General features: G+C 42.2%; 1 protein-coding gene across 8 annotated transcripts in view; it reads left to right on the top strand.

Moving 5' to 3' along the window:
* Positions 1-19,416, top strand: part of SOAT1 (sterol O-acyltransferase 1) — a 30,844-nt gene that overhangs the window by 4,060 nt on the left and 7,368 nt on the right. For 7 of the 8 annotated variants that reach the window (XM_075422550.1, XM_075422549.1, XM_075422554.1 and 4 more), the window contains exons 3-10: positions 7,280-7,338; positions 12,912-13,060; positions 13,157-13,216; positions 13,646-13,753; positions 15,457-15,739; positions 16,897-16,975; positions 17,669-17,750; positions 18,467-18,512. In XM_075422550.1, the coding sequence (XP_075278665.1) occupies positions 7,280-7,338; positions 12,912-13,060; positions 13,157-13,216; positions 13,646-13,753; positions 15,457-15,739; positions 16,897-16,975; positions 17,669-17,750; positions 18,467-18,512 (866 nt within the window). The remainder of the gene's footprint in view (positions 1-7,279; positions 7,339-12,911; positions 13,061-13,156; positions 13,217-13,645; positions 13,754-15,456; positions 15,740-16,896; positions 16,976-17,668; positions 17,751-18,466; positions 18,513-19,416) is intronic. The other variant, XM_075422556.1, reaches the window with a different exon arrangement.

The raw sequence follows: 19,416 nt of genomic DNA, 5'->3' as shown, positions 1-19,416 counted from the left end.
TTCTTTCTCTTTGCGTGACGGAATAAGCAAAGCACTGAACTAGTTTATCACGATGTGCCACGTAAGTGTAAGTTCCAAAACCCTAGTGCCATGACTCAAGGAGATAATTGTTACTGGTATGCTTCTGAATATTGTTGCTGTTTCGTAGTACTTCTTTCAACTGAAACGGGGGTTGGAGCAAATTGAAGTTTAGGACAAGTCAGATTTCTTCTTGCAAAACATATGTTGGAGAGAAAGCCATCCCACAAACTACTTGGAGAACTGGAATTTTAAGCTGGTGGTGGTACCAATGTTTTAATTGAATCAAATGGGACTGTTCCATTAATGCTGTTTTTAGAAAATTGCAAGGAGTTGATGGCTACTAAAAAACAGTTATGATGGGTTTAGAAGCAGGCTTCTACCTTTTTATCTATGGAAACAGCTTAACTATTGTGTGTGAATTTGAGTTCTTGCAAACTTGTGGGTAAAGAATAAATATAGCTGTTATAATTAGCACTTGATAGGTGGGTGTGCCTGTTTTTAAAAGCCTTTCATTTCAGTACCTCTGAGATGTGGCACAATGTCACTGCAGGTGAGATACTGTGGGTGCGTAGGAAGTAAACATTCTGGGGTACATCTCTTGAAGGTGTACTGAGCTTTCATACTCGCCGTGCACTTGGTGGGTTGGCTGAGAACAATGCAGTGTTTTGAATACAGTAGAAACTTCAGTGAAGGACAGTGGGGAGGAATACTGGTTAGTTAAGATTAAGTGCCTCTTACCTTCTAGAGCTGCTGTCAGTTCAGCACAGGTGTCACAGAGATACTTGACAGTTACCAATTTCTGCAGACTTTTTGCTCAGCACGGTGATGGGGACAACAGGAACTCCACAGGGAGGTAAGAGACGGGAATCTAACGTCTGACCGCATTGCAAACCTGAGAGGAACATGCGTCGCTTGGTCAGAAATACCTCCGTACGGTGGGGTTAGATCAGCATCTCTGTGGCACAAAGGTTGGGGCTGTACAAAACTGAGGTGTTCGCGTGTTCCAGATAGTGGCCTCTTGATGTAGTCCAGTATGCTTGCGCCAGTAGGTAGGTTTTTGTGTGAAAACATAGCTGAGGTGGAAGAATTTCTCAAAGGGAGTAGCCGTAGACTTCTTTTCTCACTTTCTTTTATCCTAGCCATTCACTTCTGAATAGCTGTTTCTAAGGCACTGGTTCTGATGTATACAAAGGCAATGTGAGGCTGCTGTGTCTGGCAACATCCTCTTTAACGTCTTAACCATGGGCGTTGTTTTGAGTTTTAGACAAGATGCATGTTTATTGCAGTCAAGGGATTCTAGCCAGGTCAAGACAGTATCTTGTATGCAAGTAAATATGTGGTGTCTTTGTAGCAATTATTTCTGTAGAAAAACTAAATCGCTAATGTGATTTCCCACCCTTGATCCTCCCTGATTAGCAAACATAATCTGCTTTTTAACTCAAGAGTTAATGTGTCAAGGACCAATTGACTTGTTTCCAGAAGCGTGTGAACTTTCTGCAGAAACTTCTAGGCCGTTAGTCCTTTCTTTATTGAAACTCAAATGCATTGGCTGATCTGAAATTGCTTGGAGGAATAATTTTAATCCATATATTGGCTTTAGAGCTACATTAGGTCTGACTCTTCTGTTTGTATAGTTTAGGTATTTTTTTTCCTTTGCCTCATCAATTCTGCTGAAAACTGTCTCATTGCTTGCTGAGTTCTAAGACTGAATAGTTTGTACTCTGGTACCTCCAAATTTAGAGCAGTGTGGAAATATTCATAGCTTTGAGATTGCCAGAAAAATTCTCTGTCCCTTGATGTGTGTGTATCTTGTAATCATTCAGCCTGTAATTTCACTTTGGCAGAGTAGCTGAACTTCAGTCTCGTTTATCACTTCTCTTCCTTGGATTTGCTCCAGTGTCATAATTAAACAATTAATTTGGTCCTGGCATAGAGTCAACAGGTGATCTAGGCAGCAATAATTCCCTGTCAAAAGCCAGGCTTCCTTAATAAGATTAGTCTTGCATGTTTTCAGCTGGAGATACATAAATATGAAACTGTTCTGCTTAATGGGATATTGATATTGGATGGTACCCGTTGCAGGAAAACTTACCTGGAATGAGCATAACAGAAACTGCACAGGCAGATCTTAGAAGGTTAGAGAGGACGTGGCTCTTAAGCGTGTATCTGAGGGCCTCTAAAGTGCGAAGATTGCACCATTCAAAACAGTAAACTTATGGTTGGGGAATATGCCCTTGTTTCCTCAGAAAAGGATTAGAAGTGTCTCCACAGACTGATCTGCAAACAAGCGATGTGGCATATCTTTGTTTGATGTGAGTAAGCCTGTTTGGTAATGCTGGCCTTAGAGAGGGGTTGTCATCTTCCAATGAAGAGGTTACTATTGAACATCGTCGGTGCAAAAGTTCATGCAGCTGCATGAATTGTGTGCGCCTCCTGATAGATGTAGGAGGAGGAAGTTCTGAAACGGGAAACAATTTGGAAAGCTTTACAGTTTGCTGTCTGGCTCACAGCAACAAGTGTTCATTGTATCAACAGGCTGTTTCTTATGGATTAGTGAATTTGGGAATGAGATGTTTGAATTGAGTTTCTTGGATGTGTTTCAGGGGATGGATCAAGCAGAGCTGTCTTGTCTGAGATGAGCTGGATTTGGGTAATTCTAGGCGCTGTCGTGTTTTGCAACCTGTGGGTTTGGTGAAGCCGGAGCAGTTTCTTTTGAAGAGCCTGTGGTGACGCTGGCATGACACAGAGAATGCTGATGTTTCCTCCTGCTGGTGAAGAGGCTGTTTGGGTCCAATGTCCCTGCAGAAATGACTTTTTAACTGAATTCTTTGCCCAACTGTGGCACAATGACCTATGGCCTGTACATTCTTTAAGCAGGTCAGCTGAGCTCTGGGAGCAATTGAGTCATAACTCATCTCTGCTGAGTGGCCATGTAAGTCAGAATAAGGCTTATTAGCATCAAATTATTAGTGTCTGTTGTGTTGTACCAGATATGGAAGACTTTCCCTCTTTACAATAGCCTTGCACTACATTGGCTTTAACATTGCTCTCAGTCAAATAATAACTGCAGTGTTTCTAAAGACAGAGCCTTTGAATCCAGGTATCCAACAGTAACTGGAAATCCTTCTGCCTCTGTTGCTTTGACCTTTTGAGTAGTAAGTTGTCTGATCAAGAAATAATGAAGATAATATTTTTAAACCCTTTTAGGGAAGGGCAGTATTGGGTTCAGTTTCTCTGACTTTCCATGAAGATCCTGGAGCTAAACAGATCCTGACATCATTAGGGGAAGGTGCTTCAGAAATGAGTGGTGTGCTTCGTTGTTCTGAGAAGTGTCTTTTTTTTTAAAGTACATATGACAATAAACTGAAGTTTATTTGAGTGCTTTTCTGCAAACAGGCATTTTTGTCTTGAATGCTGTGCAGGGATTTAGATGGCACCAGTCTCCCTGGGTGATTTTAACTACCCAATAATAAACTTAATGCCACAATGCAGGAACAGTTTGAGTTGGCAACAGCTCAGAGTGCTGGGCTGCAGGCAGCTTCTGTGGCTATTGAAGTCACCACAGGCTGGGACTGTAACGCTGCATGCAAGCCACAGCTTTACTCAAATGACTTCTTCCCACTTGTGCCCTCGGTGGACTGTAGCAGTTAAATAAAATTAATGCTTTTTGGCACAGTTAATTTTTGAGAGCTTGCTTAGTAGAGTGCTGGCTAGCGTCTTGCGCAGGAGGTGGTTTTGTTGGATCCCAAGCTGCAACACGAACGGATCATGTGAGTGGGATGCTTCTCTAGTCATGTCAAATGTCACTTATCTGTAGTGTATAAGAGCAGGTTGAGGAAGGAACAATGAGATCCTTTAAGAAAGGTAGTTTGTAAATCTCTTGTGAAACTTAAGTTGCTCAAGTTTTCAATAATAAGAAGCTTTCTCAATCTTCAGGTGATCTTTTGTTAACCTGGTTTCCTCTGGAAAAAAAACAAACTTTCATTTAAAGTAGTCATTGTTCTATTTTTTTCTTCTGACTTTTGTATGTGCTTTGATTTTTGGGCTGTGCAGATGTGTTACGTCCTACAAGGATTGGTTTTTACAAGCCTAAGACAAGCGATCAGCCACGTAAAGATGTTATCGATGTCTTTGGGAAGGGAACGGAACTCCCTGTAAGTTGAAACATCTGCCTGTGAGCAAAGCTGTTTGAAAGCAAACCCTGCTTCAGTCTCCTGTGAAATTTGCTACTATTTCATACTAGCCTTCGAAGATGATTTTCTTCCTTATGCCTTTAAACGTACTTCCTATTTTCTTAAGGCGTATCCTGTCTTGCTTTAAATGCTAAGGTTTGCTTGCTGTCTTGTGCAGCCTTGAGTCCATTTTTGTAGTGGTATTGCAATCCCAAAATGATACAGGGGCATCCAGTCTGCATTTTCAGTGTCAAAGGAAAATGAGGATTTAGACTTCAGCAGCGCACAACTCCTTTCTAAACTCAAAATCATGGGATGATTCTCTTCTCGAGTGACCTCACAGAACCTAAGTAGCAGCTTGCGCAACAGAAGATGAGTGATTCAAGAAGATGATGAGTTATGTGTTCTCTGGTATCTGCCTTGTGACGCAGCTTGAGTTTATGGGGCAATGGAACACAGCAGAATGAGTTGTTTCTTCTTCTGCAGGAGAATCTTTGTTCTGGAAAAGAAGCAACAAGCTTACAGGTGGTTTTACATGGGTTTATGAGATGCATATAACGAAGACATGGAGATTTTGATTTTAAAGCCTTTAAAAGATGCTCTGTGTCTAGTCTGTGCATATATGCTGGTGTGTGGGTGGATAAAGTGATAGGAAGGACACTGCATACAATCTAGGAATTACAGCGTCAGCAGGTCAGAGACTGGCCTTGTTTCCTGTACAGCTATTAAAGCTGTACATTAGGTGTCTGTAAAACTGTATCCATCTTTAACGCCTTGTAAGTCAAAAAGGCTGTTTTATTTCCAAAGTGCGCCACTCCCGGGTAGCTATAATAAGTGAGGCTTCGAATGCAAGATCTGACAGGAAATATATGGTCAAAGCAGCACTTATTAATTTTTAGCTTAGCTTACTAGTGCAACCACTGAAGTCTCATGTGTCCTGTCTTCTTTGGCCGTGTTGGACAGCTTCAAGGAAACTTGGTAGTCTTGAAGACTGGCAGCTGGAAGAGACACAAAATTCTTATCTTTTTGCAGGAGGAGGTTAGTTGTGCTTTGAGCTCAATGGCTCTGCTCTGTGTTCTAGGAGGTAAGCCCAAGGTGGTTCTTAGCGTAGTGGTAGTAGCGAGGGGGGCTATGAATGCAATTGTGCAGTGGCGCAGAGAGGGAGTAGAGCCATTGAGGTGATGTGAAAGGGATACAGTTCTGCTGCTTGTGGGACAGATTGGTGTTTTGCTTTTTTAATTTATTGTCGGGGAGAAGAGGGAATCCATGTGAGACCAGAAGAGCTTACGAGCTGAGTGGGACAAGGGACGCTGTAGTGGTACCTTACACTCTTCTGGGTTATTTTCCAAACTGCTGCTGTTTGGCAAATGTAACAGTATGATGAGCTTAAATGCTGAGATAATTTTATTGTCTCGGAGGTGAGATGCTTAGCAACCAGGAATTCTATTTTTGTAAAAATGGATCTTTGCATGTAGCTGAAAGTTCATGGTATTAAGCAGTTTCCTTGTTTGTTGTTGCATTACAAGGCTGCTAAGTAATAGGCTGTTGTTGCTGGTCTGTTTGTAAGTCTATAGCTTGTGTAGCAGTTTATAGACAAAAAATTATCCTCCTGCTCGGCTGGGGGAGGAGTTAATGCTAACAACAGCATAGCTTCATTGAAGATGAAGTCTCTTGCCTAGGTAGACCTGCTTCAGAGATGACTCGAAAACTTCTTAGAACTGGTTTCTCATAAGAGCACCTTTGGACTAGTGCACATTGTAGAAGCACTTGCTTTTGTTAAAACAGCACGCTGCTTTTTGTGTGCATAGGCTGTGCACATACAAGGAGGACAAGATGAGGAGGCTGCATTATGAACGGGGATATTGCTATGAATCTGTCTTGTCACACAGCAGCACAACATTGGCACCTTTGCGGCAAATCTGTTAGCTCATGCTTCCCTGGAAGGTTACTGGGGAATCAGTTCAGTATCCTCGTTTTCTGAAAGTGGTTAATGTTGTGTTAGAAACTGAGCATGCAAGTTGTAATGCTAGCTGCCATGTGTTACTGTGTAAGGTACCCTTGTATCTATAGTTGCCAAAGGACATGCACAAGGCAAGGTTTGTTGCTGCCTTTTCACTCTGACTAGTATTTTAGGGGGGTGGATATTGCTGCTTTAACCTTACTTTTCCTTCATGTGCAAGACTCTGTTTTAAGTAACTATCTTCCGTGTTGTAGTTCTTATTGGAGTAGTGAAACACCAGCTGGCTTGCCAGCACTCTACAACCATTGCAGACAAGCCTTGTCTTAAAACTCAACCGGTCTGAAATGTCTCATGTGTGTACGTTGTTCCTCTCGATGCAATAGAGGCATCTCAGGTGTGTATAGATCTTTACGCAAGAGACAGGTGGTGTTTGAGGCTTTACATATGAGCCAATGGTACTAGTAATGATAAAAGTCAGACGATGTTCATGGTGTGGTTAGACCTGACTTTGCTTACGCGATGGAACATTGAGGAATACCTTCAGCCTGATGTCTAGCACTTCTCCTGGGGGCTGAAAGGGGCGGGAGTAGCCAGGTTTGAACACAGAATAACCTTCCAGCTGGCCATTTAGCCTGTCTTCAGAGCTGGTTATGTTATTTTACAGATAGTTGTGGCTTGACTGACTTGGCAATGTGGAGACCTCCAGACAAACTAATTTTGTATCTAGTTCACTGTACATAAGATAAAGCTCTGATAAAAGATCAGCACATTTGCGTATGACCTTCTAAGGGTTGTTCTAATCGCTGCTTCAAGGCTAAATATGTTTAGGGACCTTGGGAAGATCTGCAGGGCTGCTGATGGAAAATAAAGCTTTCGAAAATCCAGCATGTTATCAGCTGTTGACTGCCTTAGTGTTGTGACCCTAAATGGCTGTTTCAAATACTTGGTCATAGCTTATGAGTTTCCTGAAGCTTAGTTTTGTATTTGCTGGGACCCTGTTAGAAGACAAAATTTGCTAATGAAAAAGCGGTGATTGAGCTACCGTATGTTGTGCTTTCCGTGATCTCAGATGTGCAGCTCGCATCACTGAAAATGCAACTGTTAAATATTTGCTTTCCTTCCTTAGGCCGGGTTGATGTTGACCATGTGATAACAAGGAAAATGCAGCTAATAGCAGAAGCTGAGGTAAATATACTCTAATGCTTGCTTGTGGGGAAGAGCGGGATAATTGACCCTGAATGTCTTTAGGAGGGTCACTAGTCCTGGAACACAAATATCTCTCTTCAGTCATAGCTGTGTGCAGTGACTTTTATATAGCCCTCATCCTCTCTTCTGGCTCTGCATAAGAGAGGTAGTATTGTCAAATGCGGCTCTGTCTTATTTGACCCCAATAGGTTGAAGCCCAAACATAAGAATGATAAGTAAAATGAACTTCTCTCACCGCTAACTTTAGGCAGTGTGATTACCAGCTAGCCTGCTTGCATATTTAGTCTTTAAAACGCTCTGTGTCCTGCTATCCACTGAATAAAGGGTAGCATGTAACCTGCATCCCACAGCTTCTGTTGCCCTGGCTGTGGAGATGACCTTCCTGAGCCTTGGTCCCACTCTGTTTGTCACTGAGAAATGTGCTCAAAGGAAGTAGCACTGGGTTTTTCTACCCTCGTGGGCGTCTGTGTGAGCTGCCATTGTCTTAGCTTATGTTAAGGTGATTTATGCCCAATTTAAAAGAAGTTAGGTAACAATGAACTGCACCCTCGTTGTTAAGCATTGTTTTGTAGCATGCATGTTCTTCAGGGCACATCGTCCTGCACGCTTGCTTCATCTTGTTGCAGAGAATTCCATGGTAAAGATGAAGTAATCACGTTGTGCCACCCTTACATGAATGTTAGGGAGTGGATACTTGTGAGACAGAAAAATATCTTGCGCCATTGAGATGTTTTCCTGTTTTAAAGTCTTTTTTGTTCACATCTATAGGTGGTGTGTAATTTATACCAGATATAATTAAAATGTGTTTAAATGTCTTCTGCAAAGGGTATACTGCTTTTTGTGCTGAAACTCCTAAAATTCAGCACATTAGAGGGATAGTCAGCTCTGAATTTTATTTCATACATTGTCTTCTCTGAATGATTCTTAGTGAGGACATGATAGGGCAAGCCTTATATCTTTTCTCTGCAGACAAAACAGCCACTGCAAATCACTATGTTGGTAACAGATGCCTGCACGAGAAAGCTTTGACTGTTAAGTGCACGTAGCTTTAAGTTCCAGGGAACACAAGCTGGTTGCGAGGGGAAAACGTGATCTTGGATTTCTTTCTTCAGGAATGTCTCTTGTTTCTAAATTTTTTTTTTTCTGGCCACCAGCTTTGAGACACGCTAATTTGTAGACAAGGTGATTTCTTACCCACAATGAGGACTGAAGGAAACCAGCAGTGGCACTTCAATTACTGAAGTTTCTCCCAAAGCACGGGGAGTTCAGGTTTTAAACCCTGAATTAGGCAGCTTGCAAATTTCTTTAAGGTTACTCAAAGCTACAGTAATAGCTATAAGGCTAAGTAAAAAACATATGTCTACTGCAAAATTCCTGAGAATTCTGGAGTGCCTAGCCCTTTCGTTGGGTGAACTGAACGAAAGGCTTAGATTGTGGTTTATTTTTTAGGTGATAGGTATCTGAGGTGTAGACAGATGCTTGACTTCTGGAAAGTGCTGGTTGTTGGCAGTTCCCACTGATTTAGATGGGATTTGTAGTTGCTGGGTGTTATATGAAATAGAATGCCTTTATACATCTGCAGTCTAGTCTGATAATTTAGTCCTTTGTTCATCCTGAACTGAGTTGAGAATTGTGTGTTCTGTCACTTGGTCAGGGCTGGATGTGGTCATGTTTCAGTGACTGAAATTACTAAATCTGTTGGAATGAGTAACATGCCCGGGAACTCTTGAAACTTTCTCTTTGTAAGTAAGCCACAGGGTTACTTCCCTCGACTTTCTCTGAGTTCTCATCAATTACTGGCCAGCTTCTGGCTGGCATGGCATTCTTTTTGTATGTGCCCTTCTTGTTCCTTGTGATGATCTGATTCTTTTGTTTAAAACTTGTTGGTGACAGCGGAGTGGCCTGCCTGCTTTCTTGTCTGAGACTTCAAGCATACTCTAGGAAATGTGGTTATGTGCTCACCATTGCGGGAGGCTACGAGGAGGCTGTCAGTGTGCATGCCCTGTCATAGTGAAGGCTGGTGGGAGGTGCATTCTCTAAAGTTTCATTTCTTTGGTGACTGGGTGAAATTTACTTGGCTGATTGAGCACTGACAGTTACTCTGGCAATTGCTCAAGTAGATCACCCTTTGAATGGCAGTAGTAATAGTAGATAATACAGCATGATATGTTGTGCAGTTTTGTTGTACAGAATTACAGTCACTGTACGGTCTATGCTCTGGGTGTGTTTTCTTTAGTCTGATGAGAACTCACGCCCTGCTCTCCCACTCCAAACACACACGCATGGTGATATCAGCCCTCGAGGGCTGATATTAGGAGGAGGCAATCTCAGCAGAGTGCTAACTAAAGGGAAGAGGTAGTTTAAGGAAATAATTACTGTTAAACTTTTGCAGAGAGGAGATTAGGCTGAAAAAAGGGGAGAGACTTTTAAAAATCGAAGTGGCGGGTTAGCAGGAATGGATAGTGCTTTGTTTGGCATGGAAACTTGAGCGTTCCAAGAGGAGCAGGAATTACTATTTGACTTTTTTGGTAGGAGTATGTGCATGCAATGCTGTGAAAGCAGGCTATGCTGGAGAGCACTGGTATCTTCTGTTACAGGCTGTACTTCCAAAGAACTCAACAAACTTTTTTCTCCTGTTTTTAAAGGAACAAATCCACATCTCTGCAAGAGACAATCCTCCGCCTCACAGAAAAGCAGTATCTAAGAGTAGCCACCTCCTAAGAGCTTCTGTTTTGTTAAGCACTGCTGAAGCTTGTTTATTCTATTCTGGCAGCTGCCAAATAGGGGAAAAAGGTTTTTATTAAGTTAAATATTAATCTGCTGCTTCTCCTACTGCACCTTCTGTTTCAGGAGATCTCTCTGGAACTGACCAATGTGAAACAGGAGGAATGTAGAGTTCTGATGCATCTTGACTTCAGAGTTTTCTGGTTTTGTGATCTCATTTTGGATTGTCTGGTATTACCTGCCGTAGAGATAAACTTGCTTGCTTGGCTGTTGTCACATTAGACAGTAGCATTTTATAAGAATACATCATCTGTTTAGTGTGTCTTGTTAGCCTGAAAGCTTTGCTTCTGGAGCGGGCTTTTTAGCTTAGTCTATTTGGAGTCTACTGTATAAGATTGGTCTAAGCATGCTTGGAAAACGAAGGCTGTATCATGGATGACAAGTGTCCATCAGTGGAAGTCGGACTTTTTAAAACATAGGTGTGGAAAGAGGTCTGTGTAAGAGACAAACATATCACTGCTGCGGCTTAGAGCTAACAAATCCTGTTTCAGTTGTCTGGCTTCTCTTCATAGACTTTGTGCCTGTTCCTTCATAGCAGAACCAATGCTGCTCCTGCTTTCTTAGCACAATAGGCACTGAAACAAAAACACCTACTGACAATTGAGCTCAAGTGTCACAAATGCCTTCTTGAGGAGGCATCATTTTTGTGCACAACTTGCAGGCGCGTTCTTTCCCTCCTTGAAAATTGATTTCTTGGTTTTGTTACTTTTCAGCCTTAAATATTAGAAAGCAGGTAGCAGTCAGGAGTTCTGAAGGTGATCAGGGAAACATACGTGTTTCTTAAGCAGCTGATCAGTAGGAAGACTAGATGAAATAATATGCAGTTATCGTGTGGGAGGACTTGGACCTTGAAGCTGGAGACAAATGTGAAAAATCCCAGGCAAAAGGATGGTCAGAACAATTGTTGGTAGCAGATATTTGCACAAAAAACCAAAACACAGTATGCAATTAGATTTGAAGTCATTTCTTGAAACTTGCCTATCTCCTGTGCTGAAGATGAAGGCTATCTGGCAGAGTGTCCTGAAAAGGCTATGGCTCAGGAACTCGGGGGTTAGCTTTCAGCCATGCTTCATCACTAGGCTCAGGTATTGGGAAAAGCATTTGGTGTCTGAGGACTTGATGTTGAGGAACTGAATTCTCAGGCGTCTTATGAATCGCTGTCTTCTGAAGTGCTAGAGATCTTAGGATCTTTAGATTCCCAAGGTTCTCACTGAAATACAGTGAACACATTTTGCCTTTTTCTTTCCTTGAGGGAATTAGTTTTGCCTGCTTTTTTCTAGTTAGAAGAATAACACTTATGCTACTGTGTAAATTTAGACGCTGTGCAAATCTCAGGATCCTCTCTGCATATAAAGAGTTAGAGAATTTGCACTGCAACAGAAAGCTATCCAGAGCTCACTGTGGCACTTTCTGCAGAAATAAGTAACTTTGAATATTTTATCATTAAGTTTCTTCTAAATGAATCTAGTTTTAAAAACTCTGCCTGGGGTATGGGAGATCAGGCCTTTGAAAGTTTGTGTTGTGAGGCTGAATAGCAGATCCAACTACATTGCAGACAGGAAAATACAGGAATGAATTAAGTGTGCTAGTTTTCAGGCAAGACAAAAGGTATATGAAAACATCTTAGCATTTTACAGTCTGCCTTTTGAAGATGAGTTATAGCCCTTGTCTGGATAACTTCGTATTGGGAGGGTTAAATAACGTTTTCCTTTCTAGAAGACGAAGTCTCTATCAGGTGAAGCAAGCAGTCTTTGACCAGGGGGGTCCGTGCTTTATCCACAGCTGATTATTTTTTTTTTTCACTGTATCAGTGCATTTTTCCAAAAAGATGGTAGAGAGGGGGATGCTCATTTATGGGTGTTCAAGCACTCCTAGAAGTCGAGGCCTCTAGTAAACTAGATGCTTTAGAAGTTGCCTCTGCCAATTAAAATGAGAGAGGAAAAGCATGAAAAGGCTAAAAATGGTGCAGCTTTGTCACAACTGGCTGTAACAGAGAAGGCAACCTGTATAAAGCTGTCTGAGGAAAAAGGAGCATAGGAGATTCAATGGGGATATTTGATCCCCTGAAATCTTGGACTTCAGTCTTGCTGCCTGCCACTTTTCTGTCTCACTTCTCAGTCTCAATGCTTAGCAATGTTGCCCTGTTTTGTTGTGCTAGTGAAAATTTTCTGTGCATTCTGTAATTTCAGTGGTACATGAAAGGTTCATCCAAATGGTGGTAGCAGTGGGAGGGTAGGTTTGACCTTTCTTCCTCTACTTTTGTCATTGGGATCGCTTCTGCCTTAGTGCATAAGAGCATCAATGGTGATTGCTTAGCCACAGGTGTGAAAAGGTCCATTTTTCCCTCAATTAACACTAGGTGGGCTAAAAAGTAAATCTTGTTTGTACTTGTTTTGTATGCAAAGAATGTAACTGGCTAAAAACAAATGTTTTCTGGGGCTCATGTATGAAGTTTAGCTCAGCCTTCTTGGTACCATGAAATACGTGAAATACCTGCTGCTCCAGACATATATGACAATCAGTATGTTTACTTTGCTCCTCTGTGTTGCATCTGACAGAAGATAAACATTATCCACAGTCCTCTGGCCTGAGGTGTGTGAACAGGCCAGGATAAGCCCCTGATCTCGTCCAAGTTGGCACCAACTGTTGGCAGATGGTGCAGGATTGTTGTCTTGATGCCTTGCTCTGGGATAAAAAGGAATGTAAATATTTTATGAAAATGTATCTAGAGAATTAAACATTTTTCTGCTCTGTTTTTACTCTGTCAGCAATTGAAGCCAGCTTTTATGAAGGAAGTGGACAGTCACTTCACAGAGTTTGTGAACAGTTTGGTGGCAAAATCAGCGCTCATGGATTCGTCATCTTCAGCCCCCCTCTTCCCAGCTTCCTGTGCAGAGAAGGAACTGCATAAAGCCAAGTAAGGCAGTTTTTTAAGTTGTTCCTGTGACAAGATAATGTTTCCTGGAAGCCTTATTTCCTTTGTGGTCTCAAATGTTCTCATCTTTGTTTGCAGGACCTTGAGGGCCCCTCCAGAACATGGGAAGATCTTTACTGCCAGGAGGTCCCTCTTGGAGTGAGTAACTTAACCTCGCGTGTTCCATTAAATTGACTGAAAATACCCTTGGTATCAAACTAACTAGCCTTTGCTTTGAGGTACTCTTCCCACCACCCCCTGCGGTCTTGTGTTCAAAACCATGTGGACAAATCTGTTTAAGCTTCTCTGTTTCTTTCTAATCATCTCTACTACAGCTTCCAGGCTTCCCTGATGTAAACCTTAGTTACAGTCCTCTCAGGACCACTGAGATTATGGCTAATTATCCTTTGTCTGAGGACAAACCGAGGAAGCGTCTGTGTAGACTGCACCCAAATTGTGCGTTAACTTCCGTCTCCTGAACTGGGGTGGCGGTGATGTCAGCTTACTGTGAAGCCCTTTGGAAGCTAACATACTGGAGGTGTGATGCGCTATGCGAATGGCCTGACAGCATTTGAATCTCTCCCTTAGTGAGCTGTTTGAAGTGAGTCACATCAGGACGATCTACCACATGTTCATCGCGCTTCTCATTGTCTTCATCCTCAGCACACTTTTAGTAGACTTCATTGATGAAGGAAGGTAAGAATGCTTTGGGAAGACAGGACCAGGGCTGGGAAACGCTTGCTTCCAAAGCGCCAGCAATACATGAAAGTGCAGAATGGTGCAGAACGAAGGGGGAATCCTTCCTTGGATGTTGTTGGAAGCGGGGGTTTCAACTCGACATACTTAAAAGCTGGAATTCCTATTGAGGGGGCATGATCATTTCAAATTGGATAGCTAGATATTGGGCAAATCCTACAGAGTGGTGTGTCCCGCGAGCATTATGGCCAGCACGGTTCAGACCAATGTGCTTTGTTCATCACAAGGCTGGCAAAAGGGAGAGGTCATCACTGAATGTGGACTACTTTAGTTGAATATCTTTAATGAGATGGTAGCTTTCGGCTGTTTGCGTTGCTTGGAGAATGTGTTTAGAAAAAACTTTAAATACTTCAGCAGTCCTTCCTCTGCTTAAAAATGACAGTTCTGGAACACTGTACTTGTGCTTAAATAAAAATAGAACTTCTTGTTTTTCCTGGGGAAGAATCTGAAGGACACTGGCACAGCCTCTAAGATTGTGCTTTGCAGGTAGCCATTTGTGAAGAAGATTGTGAAAGACTGCTTTCTTCACACTTGCTTGTTGCTTTAAATAGTATCGTTTTGGCAAGCTGTGTCCCATGTACACAAGTAGGATTACATGTTTATCTGGCTGATTACCTGGTCTTCATTGTACAAGACTAGAGCTGTATCTTGTTTATAAGCGCTATCCCCCTTGCCTAGGTATAAGAATGGGCTCATGCACTATTGAATATTGTTTAGCTGATCCTAACTTAATAGTGTGTGCACATTGGGGGAGAATAGGTATTTACCTCTAAAATCAACTAATAGGGCTGGATTCTCCAATTACTTAAAAAAAATAACTTCTGTGTTCTCAGCTAGGTCTGATAATTTGGATCCAGTTGCAGTTGAGCCTCTGCATGAGAACAAATAAATTCTGTTGGTGTACTCTACTGCCTTCTCCTCTGACCTTTGTTTAGAAGAGCTGCTTATGCGTAGGAGTAAGCTATGGTAACTTTGATAACCAGTAAAGTTGAACATCCTTTTGTTTATGTCCTTATATTTCAAGCTTGATTAATGCACTGAAGTACCTGGTACACACCCGTTGGACATATTTGGACTGACTGTCTAATGACCCTAAGCATTTTGGGTGACATCTAAACTGAATCGATGTGAATGCCTACAGATTCCACAAAGCAGAATTAAATTAGGTTTGAGTGCTGGATACATCATTCCTACAGAGGTGGGGAAAAAGCCTCTTTAGGTGTTAAACTCCTGGGAAGTAATAGTGATGGTGTCCTGGGAGCGTTCTCCGAAAGCTCTTTTGGACCAGCAGTGGATCGTATAGTCACGTGCTTGTTCTTAGCAGGGATGAGCTTGAGTGTACTCTGAAAGCACATGCTGGTCTTAAAGATGTGCCTAAGCCCTGTGGGATTTTGAAGGTAAGCTGTGCCTGACAGCATTGATGGCGTGAGTCCTTCATCTCTTATTTTCTGGTGTGCTTGGGAGTGGTCACTTAAATCTGCCACAGGCAGTCCTCTGTGAGCTGAAAATTGCCACGGTCACTATCTAGACTGTCAAACTGTTATGATCTGGAAGCTTGGCATTTTGTAGCCACTTAGTAGAGTAGAAGTATTTCTGATGAAACAATGGACACTGAATATTGTCCCTTTCCTTGTCCCTTCTAGGCTGGTCCTAGGATTTGATCTCTTGGTCTTTGTTTTCGGAAAGTTCCCAGTCGTCTTCTGTACTTGGCTGTGCATGTTCTGTGCCACGGTTATCATTCCATACCACCTCTTCGTCTGGTGGGCCCAAGGGTATTGCAGTTCCTCCCATCGTGTAATCCACTCTCTCTTCTATGGGGTGTTGTTCACGCTCTTCCAGACAGCTGGGCTTGGATTTGGACCAACATATATTGCTGTATCGTATGCCCTGCCTCCGGCTTCCCGCTTTATTGTAATACTGGAACAGGTAGGTCCCTACCCAGTATCTTTGGATGTATTGAATCTTGTTTTCAGAATGGAAAGGGTCCTGCTTCCTAAGGAGCGGAGTGTTGCTTTTAATCATGAAATTAAGCCAGGGCTGTGGATGGAGTTTTTCTTTCACTTGAAGACAGACTTACATGCAGCAAGTCTAGTGAGATAAAGCAGGTAGTAAATTTCATTGTGACCTGGAAACCGTGTGGGTTTTTTACCCTCTAGGTAAGATTTTACTGTGGGTTTTTTCTGAACGTACTTCAAGGCTGAAATTCCATTTATTTCTACTTGTCTTGTGGATGCTAAATGCTTAAAACCAATTTTAAGAACCTGTTGTGCCATAGTTCACAAGGAAACTGTAACATTCCTCTTAAAAAAACAACAAACAAACAAACAAAAATAACCAACCTCACACACACACACAAAAAAACCAAAAAAAAACCCCACCAAAAACCAACAACAGAAAAAGCAAGTACATGGTCAACAAGTGGTTCCTGTTTCTCTTTCTGTTCTCAGAAAGCAACTGTCTTTGTTCTGTAGTCAGAACGCTACTGAAAGTGGAATTTTCTTTTCTGAGGGAAGGAGGGGAAAGAGCACAAGAGTATGAAGGACTGGTCAGACCATCAGGCTGAAACAAGGATGGTCAGAGATGACAGTGTAGGCTTGAAGAATTAACTTTGGAGTAGCCCTCCTTTTGGTCCTTCAGGGACTATTTATGTGTGGCACCACCTTATTCCAGTGTAGTGGCAATTGCTCTAGAATACATCTAAATTCAAGGAGTCAGTTTCAAGACTTTGAAACATACTGGCCTATTGAAATGGAAAAAGATTTTTTTTTTTCCTCCAATTTGAAGGTAATGTTAATTGGTTAGTGACTTACTGGTGTGATTCGGAGGCCTTGTATATGCTAGGGTCCTGTGAGTGTAAATGAGATGTGTTTTGACTCTACTGAGTTGTGATTTTTAACGCATGTTTCACCTTGTGGTGTTTTAAATTCAAGTCAGTTAAACAGGAAGCAGCCCTTTCCTTGTAAAAGGGGTAAATTGGAGAGAAACAACAATGTTGAAGGCCTTGCCTTAAAATGCTTGATATAGTCTTTATTGGGAAGTCGAGAAAGTGAGAAAATTAAACTGATACTCTCTCGGTCTTACAGGTTCGTCTCATAATGAAGGCTCATTCATTTGTCCGGGAGAACGTACCCAGAGTCCTGTCCTCTGTAAAGGACAAGTCCAGTGAGTAACTTGCCCTACTTTTTACTTTGGCAGCAGTGCACCACCAGCTCTGTTCTCCGTCCGTTGGTTTGAGCTGGCCTCATGAATTGGAGAGGCAGGATTTGAGTTTGAATGGGCAAGTGATGAGGCTCTAGGCTGGACTTCTGCATCATAATTTCAGCCTGAACCTTTTCATTTGGTATTAGGCAATGAGCTAGACTGTTGTTCAGGCCTAAGTCATTGCTGTGTCTTAAGTCTTGCTTCAGCAGGACTCTTTATTTCTGCTTTCAGGAGAAAAAGGTCTGTAGAGGCTGCCTGCGCACCTCCATTTCAATGCTCTAGTAGAAATGACAGCAATTGTAGGAGCATAAAAGCTCTTTCAGGAAGGCATTCCAGACCTGAACACGAACCTGTGTTGATACAGGCCTTCCAGCTTCATCTTCCCTAGGAGAAAAGGGAATTTGATATCCAGGTGTTAGCACCACACGGCCCGTTAGTCATCCTCACTTGTTAACTATGGCTTCATGGGGAGGCGATTCTGTCTGATAAGTCTAGTTTGTTTTATTCTCTGCAAATCCCATGCCTTTAGTTCCAGACTGGTTTTCTTCAGGTGATAAGGGTTGTGTGTTGTGAAAAGGGTACTGGGGAAACCGACCCTTGAGTAAGCAGACAGATTGCAGAGTGTTGTTGTTGTTTTATCTCCCTCTCTTCCAGGCACAGTACCTATTCCCAGAATTTCTCAGTACCTGTACTTCCTCTTTGCTCCCACCCTCATCTACAGAGACAACTACCCCAGGTAATGTGAGCAACGCCAAGAGAACAGAAGTAGTCTAGAAACGGAAGCCAACATCAAGCGTCCCTGGATGTCATCTATTCAGTTGATGAGTTGGAGCTTTCATAAAGACGTGGTTAAGTCGGTAACCTGGCAAGGGCAGAACTCGGTCATGAAAACTTACTCTAATGCTAATAGTATTTAGACTTTACAGTTCTAATTTTATTCCTGTGGGAAGTGCACTTGAAGTGAAACAAATTAAGAGCTTGCTACTGAATATCCAGTGATACACAGTTCCTGCAATAGGCTTATGTGGTTTTTAAGTGGTGCTAACAAGCAGCCCTGTCTTGGGGGTCTGAGGAGGTAGGCTGAAGCCTTTAAAACTGGGAACTCACAAACTTTTCTGTGCTTTGCTGGGTTGCGGTTTGACAGTGTCAAGTCAGCAGTCCTTTACCTGACTGTCGGACAGATCCCCACCTCCTATGTAACTGCGTGGTGCTGCCCTCCAGGTGCTTTTCCGTTTATGGAATTGTCGTAGTTGTCCTGCTGTAGTTGAAAGTGAGCAACCAGCAATTGGGCAGACATCTCTTGGATGTCAGGAGATTGAGAACTCTGGAATTCAAAACCCCCCCCCCCTTTTTTTTTTCCAGAGTATAGGTCAATAAAATCAATAATTGAAGCTAGGTTTTTGCTGCTTTGAGGTCCTATTTAGATATGATATCGTGTGTTCTTTTTCCTAGGAATCCCACGATAAGATGGGGCTATGTAGCTACCAAGTTTGCACAGGTGAGTAGTGCAGCTTTCTGAAGAGTGCGCTTTCAGACATCATCTAAACTGTGTTGCTAAACAGTTCTCCCTTTAGTATTAAATCACTGTTCCCTTGGTGTGGGCTTACCAGAAAAGAATGTTTTGGTGACTAACAGAAACAGGGATCTAGCTGCACTGATGGTTGTGTCCAAAGAAAAAAACCAAAGTAAATCCTTGGTTAAACAAGCCTTTAGGCTCCATTCCAATACAAACAAAAGCTGCGTGTGTGTGGAGCACTACCCGTGCTCTGTCGCTCTTTCTTTACACTGATGTTGTATTGTCATGCACAGGCACCGCTATCTGTGTGCAGATATCCAGACCGATTTTGAAATAATAAGGCTGGGAGTCCAAATCTTCAGTGCTTATTTGAGCTCAATGTTAACCTGACCTTCACGATTGTCTGGACGTGAGCTTCAGTTGCTTCATGTGGATGTGTTTCCAAGTAATGGCGTTGCATGATTGAAACTTTTACTGTCACACAATGCATTCATGGCTTAAAAAGCAAAACAATATGAAAAAAAGGGGAAAAAAATGAAGTGTGAAAAGGGCTTTGGCTGCCTGCTCTTTGACAAAGCACATACCTGGCTTACAGCAGTGAGAGTATTTAAAGCAGTGCCTGGCACTTTGACCTCAACTTCCAGAACAGGGGTTCATGAGCCAGAGAGGGCCTGAGGTGATTTGGCCTGCAAACATCTCCTTTGAGATAAAAGAAAAGTGAGCTTTAATATTAGATTTAACTACAGTAAGTATTTTTCAATTATTTCTGCCCTTGTCTTGGACCTAGATCACAGGGTACTTTCCCCACTTGCTTTGGCATTAGCACAAATCTTTTGTTAGAACTTCTGAGTTGGTAGGACTAGGAGAAACAGCTGCTGTGGTGGAA

The sequence above is a fragment of the Opisthocomus hoazin genome, chromosome 6 (genome assembly GCF_030867145.1).
Source record: "Opisthocomus hoazin isolate bOpiHoa1 chromosome 6, bOpiHoa1.hap1, whole genome shotgun sequence".
NCBI classification, from domain to species: Eukaryota; Metazoa; Chordata; class Aves; order Opisthocomiformes; family Opisthocomidae; genus Opisthocomus; species Opisthocomus hoazin.
Note: the sequence above shows the minus strand (reverse complement) of the source record. Positions and strands in the feature narration are given on the sequence as shown.